Source organism: Sinohyriopsis cumingii, chromosome 2 (genome assembly GCF_028554795.1).
Source record: "Sinohyriopsis cumingii isolate HCF-2022 chromosome 2, ASM2855479v2, whole genome shotgun sequence".
NCBI lineage: Eukaryota > Metazoa > Mollusca > Bivalvia > Unionida > Unionidae > Sinohyriopsis > Sinohyriopsis cumingii.
This window is the reverse complement of record NC_142962.1, coordinates 54,233,572-54,249,594: the sequence shown is the minus strand read 5'-3', so window position 1 is coordinate 54,249,594 and position 16,023 is coordinate 54,233,572. Positions and strand designations below refer to the sequence as shown.

At 35.4% G+C, this 16,023-nt stretch overlaps 1 protein-coding gene across 1 annotated transcript in view; it reads right to left on the bottom strand.

The window, feature by feature from the left end:
• Window positions 1-16,018, bottom strand: part of LOC149804882 (uncharacterized) — a 117,706-nt gene extending 101,688 nt beyond the window's left edge. The window contains exons 1-14 of the mRNA XM_089933354.1: window positions 16,006-16,018; window positions 14,671-14,784; window positions 13,547-13,660; window positions 12,945-13,058; window positions 11,811-11,924; window positions 11,234-11,347; window positions 10,100-10,213; window positions 9,488-9,601; window positions 8,588-8,704; window positions 5,760-5,987; window positions 2,934-3,845; window positions 1,585-1,698; window positions 1,183-1,296; window positions 409-522 (exon numbers count right to left, since the gene is read on the bottom strand). Of these exons, the coding sequence (XP_089789480.1) occupies window positions 409-522; window positions 1,183-1,296; window positions 1,585-1,698; window positions 2,934-3,845; window positions 5,760-5,987; window positions 8,588-8,704; window positions 9,488-9,601; window positions 10,100-10,213; window positions 11,234-11,347; window positions 11,811-11,924; window positions 12,945-13,058; window positions 13,547-13,660; window positions 14,671-14,784; window positions 16,006-16,018 (2,410 nt within the window). The remainder of the gene's footprint in view (window positions 1-408; window positions 523-1,182; window positions 1,297-1,584; window positions 1,699-2,933; window positions 3,846-5,759; window positions 5,988-8,587; window positions 8,705-9,487; window positions 9,602-10,099; window positions 10,214-11,233; window positions 11,348-11,810; window positions 11,925-12,944; window positions 13,059-13,546; window positions 13,661-14,670; window positions 14,785-16,005) is intronic.
• Window positions 16,019-16,023: the final 5 nt, after the last annotated feature.

Here is a 16,023-nt window from a genome sequence, read left to right as displayed (position 1 = left end):
CAAGGCTATAATTAACGAAAACGTAAGCTCCATAGAAGTGTCTGCTGTCGCGCGAGCTTCCACTAATTGCCACACGAATACAGTTTTGGGATATTTCGATTTTATTTTATGACAATGAGTAACAAACACAGTACTAAATTCTCTTGTTTGTAATATTTCATCAGATTTTATTAATAAAAAGCACTTCTTTTGCACTGAGAAAATCAATAATAAATCTGTATTATTATTTTATTTTACTTATTTGTATAAGAGTATGGGAGGGGTATCGGTCATTGATTAAACCAGTTCTCAAACTCCTTTCCTAGCCTAAAAATAGGATCTCTACTAGCACTATCCCCATTAGGCTCGTAGCCACTCTAACCAGTAAGGAAAGAAAGAAAGGAAGAATGAAGGTTTATTGCAACATACCTATCTCACATGCTACCCCTATGTATCCCTTCAAACACGTGCAACTGAAGTAACCGGTCCCTTGTTGACATGTTCCGCCGTTCATACAAGGATTACTTGCGCATTCATCTATATCTGAAAAATGAACAATGTGGTGCATAAATTAGAAAACCGATACTTTGCTAGTATGCGTGGAAATCCTTCTTTTTAACTCGCAAACGATCTTGCTCCCATACCTCGTGAAAATATCCTCAATCGTATGTATACATTCGATTCAGACTGAGTGTATCGCTTGTATCGCTGCGCTTGTTCTCGGTAAAATGCAAAACTCATGACAGTCGCTGATGACTTTCTGTCTATATGGCCCCTCAAGAGCATCTCTTGAAACTTAGGACAGATACAAACTCATGCTAAGCAACAAGTGTCAATCTAAAATTCCCAGTAATATTGATACAATGATAGCTGTCTTGTTTGCATGTATATCTTTATCTACACTGGCGGTTGCAGCTAAACTTATCGGTGACATGGTGGATTTTGACTGAAGTAACACAGTCATTCTAGCGATTAGGCAGGGGTCTCTAAATTCATTGCATTTATTCTTTTTATCAATTTTCTTAAAGAGACTTAAATGTACTAGCGCATTTCCTACCTTTAATTACAGAGTGCAATTATCGGATTCGCAAAAGACGTAACATTGAAATACTTGCCAATGAATGAATGAATGAATGAACGAACGAACGAACGAATAAATTAATCAATAAATCAATAAATAAATCAATCAATCACATATTGTACCTAATTGGCAGTTTTGTCCAGTAAATCCACGGGGACAGTAACATTTGTAGCTGTTAACCAAATCTGAACACGCTCCACCATGTCTACACGGCCCAGACGAACATTCGTCGATTTCTGAAATATGCAGAATACGTGTAAGATCATTTTTTTCTTTGTCACTTCTGATAAAACATTTTCTCTTCCATGGGGAAAGAATGGAGATAAAGTTACTAAAGAATGAATATTAGTATTTTTCGGAGAAAAATAGATCCAAAGCAATAATCAATATATATTTTTGAGTGTTTTACTCCATACAAGTTAAGACTTCTTCAACAAAACCGACAGAACGAATAATCCGATAACATTGTTGCTCTGATTATATAAACTATTCTGCAAGATAATATAATGAAATCATCAACTAACCTGTTTCACAGCGACGTCCCGTGTATCCGGGGACACATTCACAGGCGTAAAAATTATTGAAATCAAAACACGTGGATCCGTTCAAACAAGGGTTACTTGCACATTCGTCTATGTCTACAAAAACAGATAAAATAAAATAGAAATAAACAATATATTAACAAGTTAGGAGACTGGTAGTTCTTTTTAAAACAATATCCTGTAATATATCATTTCACCTTGAATAACTTTCCCCCAACTTCGAACAGCGTAGTTCGATGTAAGCATCTGGCCTTTGTACACGCTCAGCAATACAGACTTCATGTTCATCTTTGAAAGAATTCTAATTCATATTTCTACGACTCCGCTGTCCTCTCATTCTGCCACATATTACGAAAGCATATCCTATTTTTCTTTAGCTTATAAAGCCCTCTTGACTGCGAACAGCATCGACAGGGAGCTTGTCTCATAATGCAGCGACATGTCCCAGCTTACGCCGTTAGTTCTCTCTAATGCATAAAATGAACAGTGTAAATCCTGACCGACCGGCGCATGAATTGACAGAAAGCTTGGTCTATAATGGTCGATACAGTTCATGCATTATTGTACGAGTATAACGGTATTGTACAAATGTTCGGAAAAATTGTTGTTTTGAACCCTGGTTAAGCAAAATGCATCGAAGCACACATGGTTCTGCACACAAGAGAAGCCCTTTTCTTTTACTTTTCGTTTCTTCTTTCGTTCATTTCTTCTTTCTTATTCTCTTAATTTCTTCGTTGCAAGGGCGAGTTTTAAAAAAATATTCACTTACAGGAAATGATGATTTGTTACAAATATATTTGCTTGATCTTTCTGTTTTCTTTTCTTCACGTCGTTTAATGACGAATACAATAAGGAGGACTTGTACCATTATGATAACGCTTCAGGGATCGGAACTTCTTTGGAACCAGGATATATTTTATTTGATCCCAAGATAATTAAATTTGTGTAAACTAATAAAAATGGACATAATTAGTTCCTTTTCTACAAATAGTGTAAAATATTTTTCAAGCTATTTTGGATCAGACATTTAGAAAACTACACATCCCCGAAAACTAAAATAAAAATGCAAAAGACTAAACAAACATTGATATGCCTACTGGCATTTGATTCAATACCTATTTAAATCATCATTATCTAATCTACTAGTAATTAAAATTAATTAATTAATTATAGTTCGTCTGTATTCGTTTCAAACCAAACTAATTAACTCAATGACCAAAGTGTGAACGTGAAATTTAAAGAACAGTGATAGGGTGTAGCTCAAACGTCTAATTTTATCTAAAATGATGTGCTGTTTTTTAATGCTTTTAAAGGTAAAATGCAAAAAATACCTGTTTCACAAAGTGAACCGGTAAATCCAGGTACACAATTGCATGAGAAATATTTAACATGGTCGATGCAAGATCCGCGATTCTGGCATGGTGAGCTGGAACACTCATCAATGTCAATTTCGCAAGTTTCACCCGCGTATCCATCTTTGCATGCACATGAGAAATAGTTCAAGCGATCCGTGCATGTTCCATTGTTCTGACATGGTTTGCTCATGCATTCGTTTATCTCCGTGCCACACAGAAGTCCACTGTAACCTGGAACACACTCACAAGAGAAACGGTTCACATGATTCCTGCATTTTCCACCGTTTATACATGGATTACTTGAACATTCGTCGATATCTGTTTCACAGAGTGTTCCAGCATATCCACCTTGGCAATAACAAGTGAAATAATTCAGAAAATCCAGACAAGTTGCCCCATTTTTGCAGGGGTTACTTGCACATTCGTTAATATTTGTTTCACACGAAGTACCGGTGTAGCCATCAACACATCCGCATGAAAAATAATTCACATGATCTGTACAGGTTCCACCGTTTCTACATGGGTTACTTTGGCATTCATCTATTTCAGTTTCACACAAAATGCCTGTATATCCATCGGCACATTCACAGGTAAATCCATTCACGTGGTCATGACACGCGGCATCGTTTTTGCATGGGGAGTTTTGACATTCGTCTATATTGGTGTCGCAGGATGTTCCAGTGTAGCCATTCACACAGCTACAAATGAAATAATTCACAAAGTCTCGACACGTAGCATTATTTTGGCACGGGTTGCTCGTGCATTCGTCGATTTCTTTGGTACACGTCGGCCCCGTGTATCCATCCACACAGGCACAGAGGAAACCGTTGACTTGGTCTCTACAAGTGGCACCGTTGTAGCAGGGATTACTTATGCATTCATCTACGTCTATAATGATAAACACGAGGATATATTAATATTAGCGGTTTAATACAATACGGTTAAGAATGCATTTAAATTACAGAACAATTAACCATTTTATACCGTTAACGAACTAATTTGCTGATAATATAACTTATCGCTTTCCTAGTATTAGCATGACATTTAAATTTAATTAATTAACATGAGAAAGTGTAACAAAAATGAGCGGATGAGAATAAAGATGATAAACAGAGAATAAGTCGCCTTGTGGATATTTCATATAGAGGAAAATGCATGTAGACACGTGAAAGCATCTGATTTATCTCAAAGGTGAAAACTTTGACTTAAAATTGACAAAGCAACTTCTACTCATTCATCCACACACAATACTGCTCTCATTTGCCATTCATCCGATATACAGAAACGTGTTCTTTTTAATGTTCAAACTGCACCTTCTCACACAGTTTGTCAGCTGGCAAAACAGACAATTTTCAACAACAGCTAAAAAACACACCAAAAATAATCCTGCCTAAGAAAATCAGTTTTTGAAACTAGATTCTTGCAGTGTTACACCTTGGAGAGACCTATGGAGAATTTCTCACCTGATATTACCATTATATCGCTCCATATCTACATCACCCCCACCGCCCACCCCATCTAAAATCCTATAAAAAATTGGAGGAATGAAAGTTAGGGCTAACATGATTAAGTAAATAATCAGTTTATCGATCAGTCTGTCTGCTAAAAGAGACAGCGATGCAAAACTTAGATAATCGATTTTGCAGAAATCCCATTCACCAACATGACAATTATTCTATGTTAAATTATCTTAAGTTTGTTTAATTGAACATAGTAATTGCAATGCTTGGAAATAAATCTAAGATAATGGTTAATTGTTGGGATGTATTACCTGAAACAAAGACAGAAGACAATGACGGACGTCATTAAAATATACAAAACACAATTCCATATAAATATGTATCTCTCAACCAATGGGAGCAGGAGATTCTATTTAGTTCTGACGCTGTCTTTATATGCTGAAAATGTCGGTACTTTAAAGTAAAATCCAAAAAACTGTCAACGGCAAATAGTATAATCTTCAAGTGAAGTATACTCGTTGGATCCATTTAAAAAACGAAGCGATTGAAACATTGTTGTAGGTGAAAGAAAGCTCTCTATTGGATTATATCGTGTAGAAACAAAGATGGCGATTCTCTATCATCGTCTTCTTTATTTTGTCATTTGGCAACAAGATCAGGAAATGAGACATTCTGTAATAATTCCATGGTAAATACATTATGTTGTTGCACCAAAATAATGACGGTCCAGATCCGTATGTAATGATGATCTTTAATATTTGTTATGTAATATGATTATGCAGTGTGCTGCATTATGGTATGGTGCACTTTGCAGGCCCATATACGTTTACAACGTTCTAACCTGAGATTCCTTTGAACTGCTATAAAAACGATTTGTATGTATTGAACGGGAGCGATTAATCAATTCCGATTTTGGATCCGATTAGCCAACCCTACTGAAAATGCCCCACCCACGACAGCTGAGTCTAAGTACAATACTGTTCTTTGGTGTCAAAAGATTAAAAAGAGTCCACCTTCTTCCAATCAGCTGCCTTAGAGAGATCTCGTGTATCAAATGGCCGTAAATGAATTCCTATTAAGGCAACCGAACAAACTAAACCAATCAATCAGGCAGATTACGAGGACCATCTTAAACACAAGAAGATGAAGGTACATAGTTCCAATTTCTATTTGAAGAAAAATAAAGACCCCGCCAAAAAGTACAAAAGATGGATACATTGTGAAATGAGAACCAAGAAAATTGGGTATACCAGTGGATAAGCATGGATTCCAAGGAACTGGCTATACTCGGTGACAGTCATTCATTGGAGATTTTAAAGGAGAGAAATATGCGTTTACTTACCAATTTCACAGTTTTCCCCGTTATATCCGGCAAGACAATCGCACGTGTAAAGGTTAATGTGATCGTTACAAGTGGCATTGTGTTGACATGGCTGGGAGGCACATTCGTCTTTGTCGACCTCACAGAGTCTGCCCGTGTAACCGGCTACACATGTACAGGAATAATGGTTCACACCGTCTGAGCATGTTGCTTCATTTACGCACGGTGAAATAGCACAATCGTCAATATCTGCAGGTAAAGAATCGGCTCTATATTTAAAAGTATATTTTTATGGCTTAACTTTTAATCAGTACTGTGCTATGTGCTAACATTCCCGTTAACAACACACACACACACACAGACATATAACACCGAGTCAGTCGCATCATTTTTTGGTGATGCGTGCTTAATCGTGTTGCAATATGGGCTGGTGTGTGTGCAGGCAAGGCGATGGGTACCGTTTACCCGTTTACCCCCGGTCCTGTGTTCGAATCTCGGTAGAGTACGAATGAAAAAGTCTCTAATACACACACACACACACAGAGATACATATATATTCGTCTCGGGAATAAACAACTCGTGTACGCAAACCACTAAACATATGTCTAAGAACAATTCTGGGGTCATATATATATATATATATATATATATATATATATATATATATATATATATATATATGATTCACTAGTGGGAATTTACATTCAGATAAAGAGAGTAGACATTTATAGAGAACAGTTTATGCAAATTAGTCTTTAGTACGATATCTGTAATATCGTGTGGTAAAAAATGATTTTAGAGACACTGTCTAAAAAATGCATTACAATGCGAATTATTTTTATCTTGTTCGTCAGCAACTATACATTAAATAGATAATACACGCATTTTCTGACAGGAAATCTGTTCAGGACATATCGCCCTTTAATGTTAAGGCTACGTTAAAAATCCAAGTCACACACACACACACACAGAGGACATATAATAAAGTCGTTTGCATTCTTTACAGTCATTTCATCGCATATGTATGACACAATATCGTCTTGAAAGATGGATTTCCGGGTCTGGCATTTAAAGTTTTATAATGAAATTAATAGAGTAGAAAATGACAGCTCAGCCATAGCATCGAAAACAATCTTGACCCGAGGCATTACTGATTACCGGTTCTGGTAACGCGCGTGCGCGCGTGCGCGTGTGTGTGTGTGTGTTCCGCAGGATTTTGGGCACGATCTTTCAAAAAGTATATGCAAGAAACAAAATCATTAATTAGAATTAGAAGGGTATCCCATTAATAAAAAGAATCGCAACAAACGATAAGAAAAGGTACCCAATAAACAAGAACCTTAATAGACAATGAACGCTAATTTTAAGAATTATTAGAAAAGGTGGATCACCATGGTAAAGACCACAATGTGATTTCTTAATAATTGATACATTGGATCTCATCGTGAAACTTATTTTTCTATTTGTAAACCTTACCCACAACTGTATAGTAACGTATCAAAATTTGCATACTAGAATCCTGTTAGAAAGTGGATATTGAGTTCTTTATCTACAATAAAGGTCATTTTCGTTGTCAAATTTGTAGAGATACATATAGTTTAAAGTATAACTTTCCGTTTGATGAATATCAAAATCGCAAGCCAAGCTGACCAATTAATTGCGAATGCAATCAACTATGGCACAACAGAGTCCAATGTACCGTTCACTATATAATTAAATACTGTAACATTTTGCGTTTACTTTTTAAGAAATGTTCGTAGTATTCGTACAACTTATGTTACAAAACAGGAAATTTTCTAAACAAAACAATATCCTGGCTTTATAGACACATATATGTAGATGAGTGCGTGTAGCATAATCAGTTTTCCGAAGGGTCGCTTAAACGCCAAATTCATGGTGCCATAAAAGGAAATCAGATTATCCGCTGGGGCCCCGCGTGGCCGAGTGGTCTAAAGCGCTCTCCGTTACGGATCACTGCCATCTCACCTCTGTCTGCGCCGGTTCTAGTCTCGGATTCAGTCAATGTGGGCATGTGAGAAAGCTTGCCAGTAGCTTCTCGTGGGTCGGTGGTTCTTTCCGGGGTTTTCCGGGTTCTTCTTCCACCATTAATACTGGCCGCCATGTATAGCCTATCGTGTGCTGAAAATTGGCGTTAAACCCCACAACAACAACAACAACAACATCAGATTATCCGCTGTTCGAGGAAGTTACGAATTTCTTAATCTTGGCTGCATCAGTCCACTCAGCCAACAAGAAGATGAGTTTTAGAACCATTAGTTTGTAAAATCTCTTGCTAATACCATTTTTATAAATGTATGGTATGACTCTGCCGGGGTTCAAAGCCACGACCTCCAGCATCAGAGGCGGACGCTCTAACCACTTAAATCAAACGAGCGGTCTTGAAGTCAAATGAAATAAGCATATGGTATTTACCATATATATTAAGTAATACAGTCTTCTAAGGATGCTGTCATTTTCCTCCCAAATTTACTAAAGTAAGAGGAATTATAGAGTCCGTCATACCGTATATATATATATATATATATATATATATATATATATATATATATATATATATATACATACACACACACACACACACACACACACACACGCCGGTGCAGTGGTACATGCGATACATAGAGAAGTTCTGAAAGATACTGTTCAAGGAATATCAACAAGGTCTTACGTAAGTAAGATGTTTATAGTAAGTTCTCTTTTGTGCCATTAAATCTGAATGCAAATTGTTCGTTACTGACAAAAAATTTGGTTAGTATGCGTGACCCCTTTTTTTGAACTGATCAAATATTGCATGCGTTGTATTTTTTTTGTTGGTCGGGTGTGTATACCTATTTCACAAATTATTCCTTCAAAGCCAGTTTGGCATGTGCAGTTAATTCCACCGTCATCCAAATTTGTGCAGATTCCATTATTTTGACATGGACCAAGATCGCATCCTTTTAATTCTGAAATAAAAGACAGTTTTCTTAATGTTACGCTCGTTTTATGGAAAGTTTGAGGTGTATAGTACTTTCCTACTAAAACTTCCGTCGAGTGAATAAATCTATGTGTGTGTGCATGTATGTGTGTCTGTATGTTTATGTGTGTGTCTGTGCGCGTGTGTGTGTGTGTGTCTGACGAGGCTGATCCAATCGAAATAAGATATATTAACGTGTGATTTAGTGAAATATAGATCAGCACAAAGAATAAACGATTAACGGTGGGGGTTCTTTCTATGTATTTCTTACCTATTCAAGCAAATAAACTGCACCTTTATTATTGGCGGCACTGTTTGGCAATGAAAGAGCTTCTCCAAATTTACGATTGCCTGTGTTTTGGTCACCATTTAATTTTCACGATGACAATCCATCCCTATCCTTTACCGAAAAAAAGTATTTTCGTATTCAATTTTTCATTAAGAGGGCTTCTATCTATCGGAATACTGCTTAAAGTGTTTGCATCATCAATCAAATTTGATCATATTGAAAGAAAACAACAAAAGAAAAAACTTTTACAAATACCCTGGGTCATACCACCTAGACCCTTGATTTGAACAAGTCAGCTTGAATGTATTCACACCTAGTTTTAATTAAACAAATATTATTTTAAAGTACCCCGAAAAACTAGTGGCACGATCCGGACCTCCGTGCTTAGTTCCTGACATTGCTTTAAAGTAAATAGCTTTTTTTTAACAAGCAAACTCATAGTTTTTGTGTTTATCATATGGAAATTATACAGCTGTGACTTACCTATTTCGCAGTGTGTTCCATTAAAACGTTGTGGACATGTACACTGGTAGCTTCCCACTAAGTCTATACAAGTACCACCATTCAAACACGTCACGCCAGCACAATCATTTATATCTGTAGCCAAAAATTGTCAAAATTATATGGCAATTATTAGACAAAAATGCCATATGTTGCAATAAAAGTTATTTTTTTTATTTTGTCTCGCTTTCTTGTATTGACTAATTCAGTTTCAAATATACCAGGAGATAATGTTCGATCGCCAGGTCTTTGGCTCAGAAGAAGGTATACCATTACCAAAGTACAATTTACTGGGATATATATATATATATATATATATATATATATATATATATATATATATATATATATATATATATATATATATGTGTGCGTGTGTGTGTGTGTGTGTGTGTGTGTGTGTGTGACCTTTGCTTATCATATACATCTCAAATGCTTTGTTATTTTTTGATGAGTCATTTAATGACAAGAAAAAATATCATTTAAAATCTTGTCCACAATAAATATCACAAGAAAGTTTTTATTGTCTCACTGGAACTAGGCTATTATCTAGGCAGTTTATTGACGAGCAAATCATTCAGTAATGTTACTTACTTGTCTCACATCTTGTCCCAGTATGTCCCAATGAACAGGTACATTCAAAGCCCCCAGGTATATTCCTACATGTACTATTATTTTCACATGGGTTGGAGTCACATGGGGTCAGTTCTGTAACGCATATAAAAGAAAACGAATTAATTGCAAGGACTCAAAAAAATCTATATGCTAGTGCAGTTAAATAGTAGAATAAAGAGGCTGTAAAAGGCAGCAATAACGAAAATTTACGACTATCACTATATGTATGTATATGTCCGGTAGAGTTAAAATTTCTTGGCACAATGCTCAGCTTCCACTCCAGATATTTCAAAGGAATTTAGAATGCTTTGAAACTTCTGAAAGTTCTAGAATACAGAACATATTATGAATAATATTACACAATGTAAAATTTAAGAGTTAGTTCTAGTCCCGTGCTGTTCTTTACTGCTCAGCCCAAACAGGAATCATACATAGATCATGATAATTTTCAAGGAAAGGACAGAACCGCCAATTAATATGCACAACCCGGATGCTTGTTTAAAACAGCACAGCTTCAGCTAGATGCATCTTTGGTCAGATCCTATGGTCTTGCCGAGGAGGAAAGCATAGTTTCAGAATACTCAAATAACAAAGTATCCATTACCTCTGTATAAAAATATACTCTCCCTCCCTACAAAGTTTACACTCCCTCTGTACAAAGTACCGGCATACACTCCCTTTGTGCAAACGAGTATATATAGGGCGAAATATTCTCCATTACCATGAATAGTTATTTTTTCATAATGACAATCCATTCTTATCTTTTAACCCCAAAGTTCCTTTCTGTTCTCATTTTTCTTTAAGGGTTTTGTTTTAGCGACTGATTCCATTCTAGTCTCAGTTGACTGCTCCAAGTGTTTTTATCGTCAAATAAATCTGATCCCATCAAATCTAAATAAAAACAAATGAAAAAATTTACAAATATTCTGGATCACTTTATTCTATGAAACAAGACAGTTATCCTTACAGCAATAAAAGTACCCCGAGACCTAGCAATTTGATCTTGACTGCCATGCTTAATTTCTTGCCTTACTTTAACGTAAATAGCATACTCATCAAGAAAACCCATAGTTTTTGTGTCTTTCACTTGGAAATTATATCATTACTACTTACCTATTTCGCAGTGTGTTCCATTAAAACGTTGTGGACATGTACACTGGTAGCTTCCCACTAAGTCTATACAAGTACCACCATTCAAACACGTCACGCCAGCACAATCATTTATATCTGTAGCCAAAAAATGTCAAAATTATATGGCAATTATTAGACAAAAATGCCATATGTTGCAATAAAAGTTATTTTTTTATTTTGTCTCGCTTTCTTGTATTGACTAATTCAGTTTCAAATATACCAGGAGATAATGTTCGATCGCCAGGTCTTTGGCTCAGAAGAAGGTATACCATTACCAAAGTACAATTTACTGGGATATATATATATATATATATATATATATATATATATATATATATATATATATGTGCGTGTGTGTGTGTGTGTGTGTGACCTTTGCTTATCATATACATCTCAAATGCTTTGTTATTTTTTGATGAGTCATTTAATGACAAGAAAAAATATCATTTAAAATCTTGTCCACAATAAATATCACAAGAAAGTTTTTATTGTCTCACTGGAACTAGGCTATTATCTAGGCAGTTTATTGACGAGCAAATCATTCAGTAATGTTACTTACTTGTCTCACATCTTGTCCCAGTATGTCCCAATGAACAGGTACATTCAAAGCCCCCAGGTATATTCCTACATGTACTATTATTTTCACATGGGTTGGAGTCACATGGGGTCAGTTCTGTAACGCATATAAAAGAAAACGAATTAATTGCAAGGACTCAAAAAAATCTATATGCTAGTGCAGTTAAATAGTAGAATAAAGAGGCTGTAAAAGGCAGCAATAACGAAAATTTACGACTATCACTATATGTATGTATATGTCCGGTAGAGTTAAAATTTCTTGGCACAATGCTCAGCTTCCACTCCAGATATTTCAAAGGAATTTAGAATGCTTTGAAACTTCTGAAAGTTCTAGAATACAGAACATATTATGAATAATATTACACAATGTAAAATTTAAGAGTTAGTTCTAGTCCCGTGCTGTTCTTTACTGCTCAGCCCAAACAGGAATCATACATAGATCATGATAATTTTCAAGGAAAGGACAGAACCGCCAATTAATATGCACAACCCGGATGCTTGTTTAAAACAGCACAGCTTCAGCTAGATGCATCTTTGGTCAGATCCTATGGTCTTGCCGAGGAGGAAAGCATAGTTTCAGAATACTCAAATAACAAAGTATCCATTACCTCTGTATAAAAATATACTCTCCCTCCCTACAAAGTTTACACTCCCTCTGTACAAAGTACCGGCATACACTCCCTTTGTGCAAACGAGTATATATAGGGCGAAATATTCTCCATTACCATGAATAGTCATTTTTTCATAATGACAATCCATTCTTATCTTTTAACCCCAAAGTTCCTTTCTGTTCTCATTTTTCTTTAAGGGTTTTGTTTTAGCGACTGATTCCATTCTAGTCTCAGTTGACTGCTCCAAGTGTTTTTATCGTCAAATAAATCTGATCCCATCAAATCTAAATAAAAACAAAAGAAAAAATTTACAAATATTCTGGATCACTTTATTCTATGAAACAAGACAGTTATCCTTACAGCAATAAAAGTACCCCGAGACCTAGCAATTTGATCTTGACTGCCATGCTTAATTTCTTGCCTTACTTTAACGTAAATAGCATACTCATCAAGAAAACCCATAGTTTTTGTGTCTTTCACTTGGAAATTATATCATTACTACTTACCTATTTCGCAGTGTGTTCCATTAAAACGTTGTGGACATGTACACTGGTAGCTTCCCACTAAGTCTATACAAGTACCACCATTCAAACACGTCACGCCAGCACAATCATTTATATCTGTAGCCAAAAAATGTCAAAATTATATGGCAATTATTAGACAAAAATGCCATATGTTGCAATAAAAGTTATTTTTTTATTTTGTCTCGCTTTCTTGTATTGACTAATTCAGTTTCAAATATACCAGGAGATAATGTTCGATCGCCAGGTCTTTGGCTCAGAAGAAGGTATACCATTACCAAAGTACAATTTACTGGGATATATATATATATATATATATATATATATATATATATATATATATATATATATATATATATATATGTGCGTGTGTGTGTGTGTGTGTGTGTGTGTGTGTGTGACCTTTGCTTATCATATACATCTCAAATGCTTTGCTATTTTTTGATGAGTCATTTAATGACAAGAAAAAATATCATTTAAAATCTTGTCCACGATAAATATCAAAAGAAAGTTTTTATTGTTTCACTAGAACTAGGCTATTATCTAGGCAATTTATTGACAAGCAAATCGTAATTTCTGCCCCTTACCTGTCTCACATCTTGCCCCAGTATGTCCCAAGGAACAGGTACATTCAAAGCCCCCAGCTATATTCCTACATGTGCTATTATTTTCACATGGGTTGGAGTCACATGGGGTCAGTTCTGTAACGCATATAAAAGAAAATGAATTCATTGCAAGGACTCAGAAAAATCTATATGCTAGTGCAGTTAAATAGTAAAATAAAGAGGCTGTAAAAGGCAGCAATAACGAAAATTTACGACTATCACCATATGTCCGGTAGGTTAAAATTTCTGAACATAATGCTCAGCTTCCACTCCAGATATTTCAAAGGAATTTAGACTTCTTTGAAACTTCTGAAAGTTCTTGGATACAGAACATATTATGAATAATATTACACAATGTAAAAATTTAAGAGTTAGTTCTAGTCCCGTGCTGTTCTTTACTGCTCAGCCCAAACAGGAATCATACATAGATCATGATAATTTTCAAGGAAAGGACAGAACCGCCAATTAATATGCACAACCCGGATGCTTGTTTAAAACAGCACAGCTTCAGCTAGATGCATCTTTGGTCAGATCCTATGGTCTTGCCGAGGAGGAAAGCATAGTTTCAGAATACTCAAATAACAAAGTATCCATTACCTCTGTATAAAAATATACTCTCCCTCCCTACAAAGTTTACACTCCCTCTGTACAAAGTACCGGCATACACTCCCTTTGTGCAAACGAGTATATATAGGGCGAAATATTCTCCATTACCATGAATAGTTATTTTTTCATAATGACAATCCATTCTTATCTTTTAACCCCAAAGTTCCTTTCTGTTCTCATTTTTCTTTAAGGGTTTTGTTTTAGCGACTGATTCCATTCTAGTCTCAGTTGACTGCTCCAAGTGTTTTTATCGTCAAATAAATCTGATCCCATCAAATCTAAATAAAAACAAATGAAAAAATTTACAAATATTCTGGATCACTTTATTCTATGAAACAAGACAGTTATCCTTACAGCAATAAAAGTACCCCGAGACCTAGCAATTTGATCTTGACTGCCATGCTTAATTTCTTGCCTTACTTTAACGTAAATAGCATACTCATCAAGAAAACCCATAGTTTTTGTGTCTTTCACTTGGAAATTATATCATTACTACTTACCTATTTCGCAGTGTGTTCCATTAAAACGTTGTGGACATGTACACTGGTAGCTTCCCACTAAGTCTATACAAGTACCACCATTCAAACACGTCACGCCAGCACAATCATTTATATCTGTAGCCAAAAAATGTCAAAATTATATGGCAATTATTAGACAAAAATGCCATATGTTGCAATAAAAGTTATTTTTTTATTTTGTCTCGCTTTCTTGTATTGACTAATTCAGTTTCAAATATACCAGGAGATAATGTTCGATCGCCAGGTCTTTGGCTCAGAAGAAGGTATACCATTACCAAAGTACAATTTACTGGGATATATATATATATATATATATATATATATATATATATATATATATATATATATATATATATATATATGTGCGTGTGTGTGTGTGTGTGTGTGACCTTTGCTTATCATATACATCTCAAATGCTTTGTTATTTTTTGATGAGTCATTTAATGACAAGAAAAAATATCATTTAAAATCTTGTCCACAATAAATATCACAAGAAAGTTTTTATTGTCTCACTGGAACTAGGCTATTATCTAGGCAGTTTATTGACGAGCAAATCATTCAGTAATGTTACTTACTTGTCTCACATCTTGTCCCAGTATGTCTCAATGAACAGGTACATTCAAAGCCCCCAGGTATATTCCTACATGTACTATTATTTTCACATGGGTTGGAGTCACATGGGGTCAGTTCTGTAACGCATATAAAAGAAAACGAATTAATTGCAAGGACTCAAAAAAATCTATATGCTAGTGCAGTTAAATAGTAGAATAAAGAGGCTGTAAAAGGCAGCAATAACGAAAATTTACGACTATCACTATATGTATGTATATGTCCGGTAGAGTTAAAATTTCTTGGCACAATGCTCAGCTTCCACTCCAGATATTTCAAAGGAATTTAGAATGCTTTGAAACTTCTGAAAGTTCTAGAATACAGAACATATTATGAATAATATTACACAATGTAAAATTTAAGAGTTAGTTCTAGTCCCGTGCTGTTCTTTACTGCTCAGCCCAAACAGGAATCATACATAGATCATGATAATTTTCAAGGAAAGGACAGAACCGCCAATTAATATGCACAACCCGGATGCTTGTTTAAAACAGCACAGCTTCAGCTAGATGCATCTTTGGTCAGATCCTATGGTCTTGCCGAGGAGGAAAGCATAGTTTCAGAATACTCAAATAACAAAGTATCCATTACCTCTGTATAAAAATATACTCTCCCTCCCTACAAAGTTTACACTCCCTCTGTACAAAGTACCGGCATACACTCCCTTTGTGCAAACGAGTATATATAGGGCGAAATATTCTCCATTACCATGAATAGTCATTTTTT